The 13022-nt window shown below is 43.1% G+C and overlaps 1 protein-coding gene across 2 annotated transcripts in view; it reads right to left on the reverse strand.

Annotated features, from left to right (window-relative positions):
• Window positions 1-11145, reverse strand: part of CCDC28A (coiled-coil domain containing 28A) — a 52337-nt gene extending 41192 nt beyond the window's left edge. The window contains exon 1 of one of the 2 annotated variants that reach the window (XM_029596466.1): window positions 11000-11145. In XM_029596466.1, the coding sequence (XP_029452326.1) occupies window positions 11000-11101 (102 nt within the window). In that variant the 5' untranslated portion in view covers window positions 11102-11145. The other variant, XM_029596467.1, reaches the window with a different exon arrangement.
• Between the last annotated feature and the right edge of the window lie 1877 nt (window positions 11146-13022).

Genomic DNA, 13022 nt, shown 5'->3' on the forward strand with positions numbered 1-13022 from the left:
AACTTAAATTAGATGGGGGTTAAGTATACCAAATATTTTGTGGTATTACATTGCCGCTCAGCTGCAACCTTTGATTATTTGGCATAAAGAAGTAGATAACAAGCACTGGGCAGTTATAGAGCAATCCCAGATGGCAGGTAAGCCCCTGGCTGCTATGCCATGGCAAAATAAAAAAACATGGAGGTCTTGCCTGAATATGCTACCAACCACTTGCCATACTTTGAATCTGTGGGATAAATGGAAACAAACTGATTGGAAGCAAGTCATTCTCATACCTCACACATCTATTTCATAATACCAGCTTTCTTCCAAGTAGGTCCTTGCATTCTTTCACCACTTGGAAGACTTGCAGTCTACAGCAGTTGGAGCATGTCTGGGAAGGGGACCAAATGACTACTTTTGAGGCTCTCTGTAGGAGTGCGGGATTATCTACTTCTGAGTATTTCGCTTATCAGCAGATATCTCATTTCTGTAGGAGTAACAAGGTGGGGGGATAGCTTGGGTACTGGTAGATCATTATTTGAGGGTTACTGCTTTGCACCTGATAAATGTAGAGGCCATATTTCAAAAATCTATAAATTGCTAAATATACGGCTTGCAAGTAAACCCATTCATATTAGCGCGTGGGTTGGGGAGTTGCCCGAGACATTTACTTGTGATGAATGGCAGGGCATCCATTTCTTCTTCTCTGATTGAAAATAGCTACAAAATGCTTTATAGGTGGTAATTGTCTCCAGTCAAGTTAATGAAAATGCTGCCATATTTAGATGGGAAGTTCTGGAGAGAATGTACATCCTTAGGAACTTTTGAGCATATGTAGTGTGCAAGTGAATGCATATCCATGTTGTGGAAACAAGTTGGAACATGCCATAATGACAATTCTGCCCACCCCAGTACATTTGCAGATGGCAAATGCCCTCTTGAATAGACAAGTTATATGTTATATTATATATATTATATAATATATATTATATATTATATTATATAATATATATATTATATGTTATATGGTTTTGTTCAGTTAACCCCCAAGTTTGATGTAAACCGGCCTGATATGAAGCTTGTCATGAAGTTCAGTATAGAAAAATGGTAAATAAATAAATAAGTAAGTAAGTCGATGGTGTCCCATTATGTGCAGCCACTTTCATCACACAAGCATGTATAGCCACTAGGCTGGAGATTGCTAACACTTGGAAATAGGCATCTGCTCCTACTTTGGCAAGAGTCCTCAACAGACTGGACAATGTATGTACAATGAACAAGTTGACAGTGGAAAAGCATCACACTCTTAAACGTTTCCATTCTACTTGGGGCTTAGATTTAAAATGGCGGGAGACTCATGATTAGGGTTGTGCACATAGTCAACCATAGCTGTTTTGTAAGTAAATATGAGACAACTTCCCTAGAGGGGGAGGTTATCTATAGATCTAGTATCCTTTTAGAGATCTTTATAGAAAGGAAGGAGAGTTTCTTTCATTGTACTTCTCATGCCTCAATGTCAACTCTATTGGATGTTAAAGACAGAGGTTATGATGTGCATAAGGGGAGGGTGGAGGGGAAAATAAGGAAAGGTTATGACAATTTGATAGTTATGTTACAACCGATATCTTTGTATGGAATGCATGTTTCCTTTCCATGTAAAATGCTAATAAATTGTTTATTCAAAAAAAGAACAGAGCGGGGGGCTGAACCAAGATGGCGGGGGGGCTGAACCAAGATGGCTCTCACCACGAGTAGGGGCGTGGTGAGAGCACTCTCACTGCAGAGTTACCTTAGAATTACTTCTTTTTCTTCGTTTCTTCTTTAAAATGCCTCACACGATGTTATGAATCGGCTCCTGAGGAAGGGAGGAGTTAGCAATCTGTTATGCTTTGACTCCTGTGGAGGGAGGAGTTAGCAACTGTTAAGATCTACTCCTCAAGAAGGGAGGAGTTAGCAATCTGTAATGAATCTGCTCCTGTGGAAGGAGGAGTTAGCAATCTGATATGCTCAGCTCCTGTAGAGGGAGTAGTAAACAATCTGTTAGGGTTTAGACTGCAGAGTAGCAATCTGTTATGAATCTGTTGCTGAAGACTTCTGATGGAGGAGTACCAATCTGTTACCAGTGGAGTGCTTGGAGAGGGCACTCAGCTGTAGAGGAATGTAGATAGGTGGATCCTTGGGCCGATGGCAGATGACTGCACCCCTAGGAGGATATCCTGAGAGGGGCCACCGGCTAGGCTTGGATACGGAGACAGACACAGATAATTCTTTTATTAGACAAGTTAGTAGAACCACCAGAGGTGCAGTAGTGAGCTGATATGCCCGGCAGGGCTGAAGTCCCTCAGGTACTGGAACAGCGATCCCTGGGTTGCTGAGCTGTAGAGAAACTATAGACAGACAGGGTATGCTGTGTTCATAGCCAGAACTGGATGAAAAAAAACCTCACATAAGGTCTTTAGGAAGCTCAGTAGCTGGAAAAGGTTAGGCCCTTGAGGAGTGAGTACCTGGTTCCAGAGAAAGCTCTGAGAGAGCGATGGTAACTCACAAATGTCTGTATCTGCGATAGCTTCCAGGCAGTAGAGAATCTTCAGAGTGTTCAGGAGCATGGGCCCTCAAGGAGCGAGTACGGTGCCTATCTGCAATCTGAAATAAAGAAAAGAGAGCGAGGTCCCCTGAGGAGCGGGTACCCCTGGTAAGTCCGAGGAGGCAGAGTAGCTTGGGAGTAAAGCCGAAGCAATCCCCCGTTGCTAACTCGATTCGTTAGCGAATACTGAGACCTCTTATATTGGAAGCGGATGACGTCATCTCAGGGGACACCCCCCGAGGTTCGCACCCTTGCTGGTACATCAGGGAACGCGCGCGCCCTATGTCATCAGGAACATGGCGGATCTGCAGCGTTGTACCAGTCCGGGGACACCGGAGAGAGACGGCAAGAAGACGCCGCAACAGCTAACCATCAGACCTGGAGGGAGTCGCCACAGAGGTAAAGAGGGCGGAGTGACTGCGTCGAGCAGCGATGGACGCAACACATGAAAAGAAAAGCGAAATTCAGAGGGTTGACTTCCAGCTCTCCTTCCCTGGATCCTTTTCAACCCTGCATTGAGGGATTCTTTACCAACCATGTGGTTCAGACGTCGAGAGACGCAGTCGCTGGAGGAGGGGCGTTAGAGCGAGTACCCTTCCCCCTGACCCTGGATACCACGCTAAGCCCCGGCGAGCCGAACAGACCAGCTCCCCCTCGATTCGAGGGAACTGAGAATCCGGTGACGGCAGAGACACCCCCGGAGGTTGGATGGGGAGGTTTCTAGTCAGTTGCAATGGCAGCTATCCCCGGCAGAGAACGGGGTTCCTTGTATCTCGGATGGGATGAGTTCTCTAATGAAAGAGTATAGAATCGATCCAGTCTCACCCGAAGTGGCAAGAACTGTCGTGTCATCTATAACAACTGACCAAGGTACGAGTTTGGGAGCAGGCAGTAGTAAGGGCATGGGAAAAGTCCTTCCTAATATTCTGGGGCTGGAATTAAGCCATAGCTGCCCTGAATCAATGACTATGTAAGGCTTATGGACTGTGTTGAAGTCTATTGAAATTTCTTTATCAGCATTATCTCAAGCGGCAATAGAAACTAAAAATCAAGTTTTGGTTAATACTAACTTGATAACAAAATATAATTTAAAATTAGAAGATATGGGCCAACGAATTTCTACTGTGGAGAGTGTCCACAGGATCTGGTTAAGACTGAGTTAATTCATAATAAAAGATTGAAAAACGTGGAAAATGCCCATAGAGCAAATAATTTAAGAATCTTAGATTTTCCAGTGGTTAATCTCACTTCTCCCTTGGAACTCTTTAAGAAGTACGTTCAACAAGTATTAAAAATTCCTGAGGCTGCTATGCCTGTAGTTACAAAAATTTACTATCTTCCACAGTATGCACAAGTAAATTAAGTGGCCCAAGAGGATTTAATACAACCATCTATTTCCTTGGACATATCTAGAATTTTGGAGTTATCCCAGGAAAAGGAGATTACACTAAGAAGATCATTATTAGTATCATTCGCCTTCCTGATGGAACGTAATAACATCTTGAAACAGTTTTTCCGGAATAGGCAGTCATCATTCTTTGGCCAGAAACTTTGGATATTTCCTGATCTGATAAAATCTACACAAATTAGGAGGAAAAATGTTTTGTCTATGAGACCTGAAATATTACAATTAGGAGCTACATTTGAGTTACGTTACCCATGCAAGTGTTGTGTTAATCATCAGAATATAAAATGTCTTTTTTGATATTGACCAGCTCAGAGTTTTTTTTGGACGGACATTCCCAAAGGACACCCGCTATTGGTTCGATATAACAATATAACCACATACCCTCTCGGCGTCATTAGTAAATTTGTATTATTTTTCCACTGTTTTTGCTTGTAATATGCTCAGTTACCCTCTCTTATATTTCCTTTATTATAGTACATGGTTAACATCTTATTATCAATTTGCATTATTATGTAATTTCTAAAATGTTGTTACAAGTATAATTATGTACCGATATTACTATAACAAGTTCTTCTTGTAAGAAATGTAAAAGTTTTTGGGAAAAAAAAAAAACCCAGAACAGAGCAACTACTGAACCAAACTTATAAAAATGCGTGTTCATTTTTACTCCAATGCCAGTCCCAGAATCCTATTTTTTTCTGGACAGTCCTTTAAGCAGTGGTTCTGCTACACAGATTTCAAGTCATCATGGTGTCTCCTTTCAGCCTTTACTCATGTGTTCAACTGGATTCATCTTTGTGGCTGGTATCCCGTAACTTAACTCTTACCCCCTGTCCCAGTACCAGCCCTGTATGGCCAAAGGCCTGGGGGCTGTCAATATCTGAGGGCTCAAACAGAGGAGAAAGGAGCTGCTACAGATAAATACTATGCCTTCCTTGTTCCAGCACCAGGGATGCTTTGTTCAGCAACTTTCCATACCTCAACCTTGGACTCCCGCCTGCTCTCCATCTCAGGGGTCTTCTCTATTGCCATGAATTGCCACAATGTGTAAGCCAGTCTGGAGTAAAGTTTCGCAACAGAGGCTATTAGGGTTAATCAGGTATTGTAGTGGACCAGGGAGGGGGAGGATATTTACTGTGGCAATGTTGACCACACCTCTCTATGGATGGAGTTTCACATTTTAAGGGGGCAGACTGCAGATAAAATGCTGACATCCACAGGTGTCCTCTTGTTTTAGGGAAAAATGCAAGCAACATCTTCAGCTTTAATTCCAAAAACAAGTCTCCCTTCATGTACAGAGGAAACAGTATCAGCACATCCAATCCACAAGAAATTCACAGTAAAGGTTTTACATCTTCTGAGCTATCAGAATACTAGCAGCGATCCACATCACAATGCTTGAAACTTTTGGAAAAGGCTCCGTTTAGATAGGTGCTTGTGAGATCTCTCTGGTTTCTTTATAGATTGAAACTTATCTGGGTACGTACAGATGAATACTGAATCCCTACTTATAGAAAAAGGTTCCAACTTAAGCACCTTGCCTCTCTCTCTCTCTCTCTCTCTACCCCAAAGATAAAAATTACTCACAGCCAGTTCCCTAGATGTTACTTCCTCCAGAGAGCATCTAGCAGGTCCAGCTTAGAAGTGACAGGTAAGCTGGAATTTTACATAAGAATATAAGAACTGGCATACTGAATCCCTACTGGCATACTGAATCCCCACTTATAGAAAAAGGTTCCAACTTAAGCACCTTGCCTCTCTCTCTCTGTCTCTCTCTCTCTCTACCCCAAAGATAAAAATTACTCACAGCCAGTTCCCTAGATGTTACTTCCTCCAGAGAGCATCTAGCAGGTCCAGCTTAGAAGTGACAGGTAAGCTGGAATTTTACATAAGAATATAAGAACTGGCATACTGGGTCAGGCCAAGGGTCAGTCAAGCCCAATATCCTGTTTCTAGTGGTAGCCAACCCAAACCACAAGTACCGGATAAGATCTCAAATAGATTCCTTGCTGCTTCACCAGGGATTAACAATTGCTTTCTCAAGTCTACCTGCTTAATAACAGTTTATGGGCTTTTCTTCCAGGAACTTGTCCAAACCTCTTTTTAACCCAACTATACTAACTGCCTTTATCACATCTTCTGATAATGAATTCCAGAACTTAATAGTGCATTGAATAAAAATAAAAAAAACAAACTCCAATTTGTTTTAACATGTGCTTATTAATTTCATAGATTGTCTCCTAATCTTTATATTTTTGAAAGCATAAGCAACAGATTTGTATCTATCCATTTCACTCCACTCTTTTTATATCATATCTCCTCTCAGATGTCTCTTCTTCAAGCTGAGAAGCTCTAACCTGTTTAGCCTTTCCTCATAGGGGAACTGTTCCATCATCTTTAATCATTTTGGTTGACCTTATCTGTACCTTCTCTAGTTTAATTATATTTTTTTGAGATGCGACAATAACTGCACGCAGTACTCCAGGAGCATTATACCATGGAACAATACATAGGTATTATGATATTCCCCATTTTATTTTCCATTCCTATGAGTTTGATTTTTTTGATTGTTGCAGCAAACTGAGCCAAGGATGACAACATATTGTCCACAATGATACCTAGATCCTTTTCCTGGGAGGCGACTCAAATATGGCACCTAACATCATTTAACTACAGTTTGGATTATTTTTCCCTATGAGCATCACTTTGCCCTTGTTCACATTAAATTTCATCTGCACTTGGATGCCCAGTCTCGCAAGGTCCTCCTGCAATTTATCACAATTCGCTTGGAATAATTTTGTGGCGTCTGCAAATTTGATAACCGTATTCATTGTCTCCTTTTCCGGTTCATTTAGAAATATATTAAAAAGCACTGATCCCAGCAGAGATCCCTGTGGCATTCCACTGTTTACCTTACTCCTTTGAGAATACTGACCATTTAGTCCTACTCTCCGTTTCCTATCTTTTAACTGATTCACAATAGGACATTGCCTCCTATCCTGTGACTTTTTAATTTTCTCAGCAGTCTTTCAGGAGGGACTTTGTCAAACACCTTATGAAAATCCAGATACACTGTATACACCTGGCTCAGCATTATCCACATGTTTATTAAGCCCTACAAAAAAAATGTAGAGATTGGCAAGGCAAGACTTCCCTTAGGTAAACCCATGTTGGCTGTGTCCCATTATTATCCTATTTATCTATATGTTTTGTAATTTTATTCCTTAGAATAGTTTCTATGATTTTTCCTGGCAAGAACATCAGGCTCACCAGTCTATAGTTTCTCCATAACACCTGGAGCCCTTGGCATTACATTGGCCACCCTCCAATCTTCTAGTACAATAGACGGTTTTAATGATAGGTTACAAATTACTAGTAACAGGTCTGCAATTTCATTTTTGGATTTCTTCAAAACTTTGAGGTGTATACCATCTGGCTCAGGTGATTTGCTACTTATTAGGTTGTCAATTCACCCTATTACATGTTCCAGGTTCATCCTGCTATGTTTCAGTTCCTCTGAATCACCACCATTAAATACCATTTCCTTCTATGTCTGGGACAAGATCTAACCTTATAGAATGGTTATTCTTAGCAATCTCCTGAAGACAATCTAAAGTTCTGAGGTAAGAGACCTCTAGCTAGGGTTTTCTAACACATGCTAAACAAAAAAAGAGTTTCAAGGGCTATGCTACAAGGGCTTAAAGGTATACAGAGTTATCCCAAAACATAATGAAGTACCAAATCACACTGTGAAGGGGCTACACATGTATGAAAAAGAAATCCAAGCTTAGGAGGCAGTTAAAATTTCCCAATATCTTCCTGCCAGGACTGGCAAGTAACACAAACAAACTCAGTCTCCACCGTGGCTCCTCAAACCTTATAGGAAGTACATCAGATACGAACAGGAATCCCATGAAGATGGGAGAGAGGATGAGCTAAAAACCTTCCCTTCCTCTTCCCTCTTTCTGATCTCAGCAGCAGCCTTTTACTCCCATCAACCTAACAACCTCTCTGTCAATTACATCTCACCCTTCTCCACTTAACAGTTTGTTGTCCCACTTCCACACTTTTAACAATGCAGCCTCTCTCCCCTCTCCACCTCAAGCCCAAACCGACCAGCCCACAGCCAGCCTCTCCATCTGTGATCAAAGCAGCTCCATTCCTCCTTGCTCTGTTATTTGGACTCCAGGGCCCTGATTCATCAAGGTATTTTCCCTTAGACACAGAATGGGAGAAAAGCCTTAGTAAATCATGCAGAAGGGTTGGTAGTTTCAAACTTGCAGAAACAATATTGTGAGACTAGCCTGCAAATTCTTGAACTGCAAACCATGGAGCCCCAGTTTCAGACTAAGTGAAACAAGTGATAGCTACAACCACTTCAACTGTTAAAGGGGAAACAGCCTAGAAGTTGGAGACAATAGAGGTCGATTGCCGGGACAAAGAAAAGAAGCCTTGAGCAGAGTATGGAGGGAAGAGGTGGGGGGGGGGGGGGTGAGCAGAAGCTGGAATTTTGGCGACGTGATAGACTGGAATGATGAAAAGGCTGGAGGATGATGAATGGGCAAGAGATTTCAGATGGAGGTCTTGAGAAAAATTGATTTATTTAAACAATATCCCGCTGATCCACAAATCTCTGCGGATTACAAGTAACATACACAAAAATACATTAAAATATTTGGCACCTTGTGAACTAGAAGGGAGCAAACGGCTGGGGAGACTGAGCTGCGGAGTAACAGGAGTGAAAAAAGGAGACTAAAATCCAAGTGGGAATCTGAAAGGACAAGAAAGGGTGCTGCAGACCTGTGTCCCACATCCAATATCAAGGGAGCAGGAAGACAGCAGCATAAATTCTGCAGACATCAGAAGTGGCAACACACTCAAAGGCACTAATTATGCCAGCTATTACCAGGTGCCCAAAAGAACACTACTAGAACTACCACTGTAGAAGTAGAAAAGATATGAGATGGGAAAAGCTGTAGGACTCAAAAGGACAGAGAAATGGAGGAGTAGAGCTGAGGACAGCAAGAGAGCTGGGTGGTGCAGGCTGAGCTAAAAGCCTGAGCTAATTCAACATCCCTTGTGCACCCTTGAGTCTCAGCCTTGTACAGTTTCATTTGTGTAAACTCTTCAAGAAGTTCCTCTTCTATAAACAAATATGTAATCATTTCACATTTATTAATGCCTGTTCCAACTTAGGCCAATTACTTTCCTCTTCTGTAATTGCCAAGCAAAAAACCTATTTCTGCCTAATGCAGAGTAACATAGTATCATAGTAGCATAGTTAATGATAGCAGAAAAAGACCAAAAATGGCCAATCCAGTCTGCCCAGCAAGCTGCTTAGGATAAGAATCCCACTTTCTCCCTTTATTTAAGAACATAAGAACATAAGAAATTGCCATGCTGGGTCAGACCAAGGGTCCATCAAGCCCAGCATCCTGTTTCCAACAGAGGCCAAACCAGGCTACAAGAACCTGGCAATTACCCAAACCTGGCAATTACCCAAACCTGGCAATTACCCAAACCTTTTTATGTATCCAGAGAAAGTCTTGTCTCCTCCTTTGATCAACTGGCTGTAACCCAGTACAGGCTAGTTCCACTGAGAAGCAGAGGAAACTGACAGGCCAAGTTAGAGAAAGGGAATAAGCTTGATTAGTTCTAGTTTTAAAATTCCAATTTTATACAAAAGGGTACTTTCATTAGGAAGATAGTAAGCCACCAAGAGGCATGCAGGTGATCAAATGAATGTACTGGCTGGCATGCCCCTTGCATCTTTTCGTGGTACAGTCATACACATGCACAGCTTGCGTAAACTTTCCTACACCAATTATAAACAAAAAAACTATAAAACAAGAAATAGGTGCTTTATATTGATAAGTCAAAAACCTTAATTATCAATGTAATGCCAAAGTACATTTGGCATTGCAAACCTCTAGTCTTGCTTCTCTTCTCAATCTTCCTGCCAAAGACACATGCGATAACAGTTGTGCTACCTGTAAAAGGTACCTGTCACAGCATATTATACAGAAGCAGGGGAGGAGATGCAATCTGTCAGATGGTTCAAGTGACTAAAACACCTCTTCCTACATTTGCAGTACAGTGTCTGTTTATGTTTATTAGAAAACACATTGCATAAGTGTCTCGGAAGCACATTTTTGAGGTGTATAGATTTTTGGTTTATTAGAAAACACAAGCATACAAGCTGTAAGATATGAGAAAAGGAATGCTGCTTTGACTTACAGATTAAAACCATCACTGCGTACACCTTACTATTCTGTTCTCTTCTCAGTCAGGCCTGTACCCAGTGACCCTCTTAAACAGTAAAGCACGCCAGCAGCCGTTGGTACCAAGAAGTATGGGGTGCAGTATCCTCCTCTAATTTCAACTAGTAGGGGGGGGGGGGGGCAGTTGTGCACCTCTGAGTTTAGGAACAGTGATGCCCATGGTGATGATAGACTGTATGGGACAGGAAGAGGCAATGTTAAGGCAGGACCAAGATGAAACGTGAACTGGAGTGGAAAGGTGGAATAGGCTGCAAATGCAAACCATCCCATCTTTAACCCTGCAGCCTTTTAGGAGGGAAGACAGGAGACGGGAAGAGAAGTGGGGACTGCATTTTCAGCACATCATTATTGAAAGTGGCGTTAATGCCTCGCTAACAACAGCGAGACCTATTAACATAGCAGAGGCACAAACAACAAGTCCAAACCTGTGCTAGCGAGAAGAAGAGGAGTGCACCGCAGTCACAACGTGACTGGAAGGAACCAGGCCATGAGTTTCTTCGGAGCTGTCTCCGTCTTATTTCCGGGTTCTCTCCCCACGGCGAAAAGAGAAAAAGCTCCCGCGCGGGGTTTATCTCAAAGGCACCCTCATATGGCTTTGCGCTCGGCTATCAAGTCACTGTAAAAAAAAAAGGACGGGCTCTCCCCGCCACCTTAACGCCGATTTTATTCCAGGAGGAATCCAGCTGCTTTCGTTTCAGGTCCCCTTTCGGGCACGAACCGTGCAGGCTGTAACCGCCGTCTCACCTGTTCTCGCGAGACTCTTCCTGCCGCATTGCCGCCCGACTCCACGCGCCGCCTCTGTTGACGGAAGTAAACCGCGCCCCCCCCCCCAAGCAGCCAGAACATCTGTCCCGCCCTCCTCGCACGTCACGAGAGGGAAGAGCCTGCTAGACGGGAGCCTCCGACGCTACGGCTTTCGGTTGTTTAGGTGGGGCGGAGCCCAAATTTTTTTGTTTGGACAAGGGCCTAGTGTTGGGAGGTGCAAGATTTTCCTGCTCAGTTGAGCTTGTTGGAAAAGGCAGACGCCTTTTGGTCCCCCTTTCTCCCCGAGCGTACATACAGGCCGTTTGGACGCGCGTTTTCGATGGGCTAGCTCCACCCCTCCCCCGGCAGAAATGAACGCCTACCTTTGGGTAGGCGCTAATTTCTGAAAGTAAAATGTGTGGCTTGGCTGCACATTTTACTTACTGAATCGTGCAGGAAGAACTAGGGTAATAGTGTGTCGAAAACACGTGGCCAACCCCCCCCTAATAGCACCCCCAACATGCAAATGCATGTTGATGGCCCTATTATTTTATTTATTATTTTTATATACCAACATTTGATTTCAATTGAGATATCACACTGGTTTACATTCAGGTACTGTAGGTATTTCTCTATCCCCAGAGGGCTTATAATCTAAGTTTTTGTACTTGAGGCAATGGAGGGTAAAGTGACTTGCCCAAGATCACAAGGAGCAACAGCAGGACTCAAACGCTGGTCTCTTGGTTCATAGTCCACTGCTCTAACCACTAGGCTATTCCTCCTCCCCTAGCAGCGCTTCCCACGTGATTCAGTAAGTAAAATGTGCAGCCAAGCCGCACATTTTACTTTCAGAAATTAGCGCCTACTCAAAGGTAGGCGTTCATTTCTGCCAGCACCGGGTGTACAGAAAAGCAGTTTTTACTGCTTTTCTGTACACCCTCCGACTTAATATCATGGCGATATTAAGTCATAGGTCCCAAAAGTAAAAAATAATTTAAAATTAAAAAAAAAATTTAAAATCAGCCCGCGGCTGTCAAACTCGCTGACAGCCGCTGTCTGGTTTCCGAACCCGTGGCTGTCAGCAGGTTTGAGAACCGACGCCAGCAAAATTGAGCGTCGGCTGTCAAACTCGCTAACAGCGGCCGCTCCTGTCAAAAAAACATTCAGCTGAAAAAGGACTTGATGTCCCAGCCCCTGTAGGATAGGAGCTAGGGACCGGCAGCATGGGACTCTATTCCTCTTCCGAGTCCCCCTGATCGTGCCTGGAGACAGAATGGGCTAGAGACAAGCGTGGGGGAACATCCCTTTCCCCCCCCCCCCCCCCCCCGACAGTGCGAGAACGGCTGAAAGTGAATACAAAATGGCTGCCATTCCCGCGCTGAGCAGGAAGGGATTAGCACCCTGGCTCGAGCTCCGGAACAGCGCACAGGCGGAAGCGGTGTTCGACCAATGCTTTTTCGCAGCTGCTGGGCCATCGGATGTGCCCTCCTTGCCCTCTGAGCATCCGGCGCACAACCTGAGCCGTTGAGACGCGACCTCGCCAAGCCGCACATGTGCAGCACGCTGACCTGCATCTCATCACGATTGGGGAAAAAGTTTGCTGACAGCACAGAGAAAAAACCTACCTTAGCACTAAAACAACCCACAAATACAAATAAACACACCAGCTTCCAAAGCAATGAGGAGAAAGCCACCCGCACAGCAGAGCTGCGCTACTGGCTTAAGCTCTTTTTTTTTTTTTTAATTTATTTATTCATTTCCACATTCCATACAAGAATTTTATCAAAAATATCTTGCGAATAAGAAATACAAGTCATTTACTCTTAGCAAGAAAATATTATGGTAGTTATCATATACCTTAACTAAAAATCAAAGGAAAAACAAAACAGAGTAAATGAACTTCTAACTACAGGAAAAGATTGTTGAGATCCATTACAACATGAAAAATGAGCCTTATACAAAGGTAAAAAACCAAAGTTAATATAGTACATGGAATCACACTATATTCCTATTCTCCCGAATC

This window comes from Rhinatrema bivittatum, chromosome 3 (genome assembly GCF_901001135.1).
Source record: "Rhinatrema bivittatum chromosome 3, aRhiBiv1.1, whole genome shotgun sequence".
Taxonomy (NCBI): Eukaryota; Metazoa; Chordata; class Amphibia; order Gymnophiona; family Rhinatrematidae; genus Rhinatrema; species Rhinatrema bivittatum.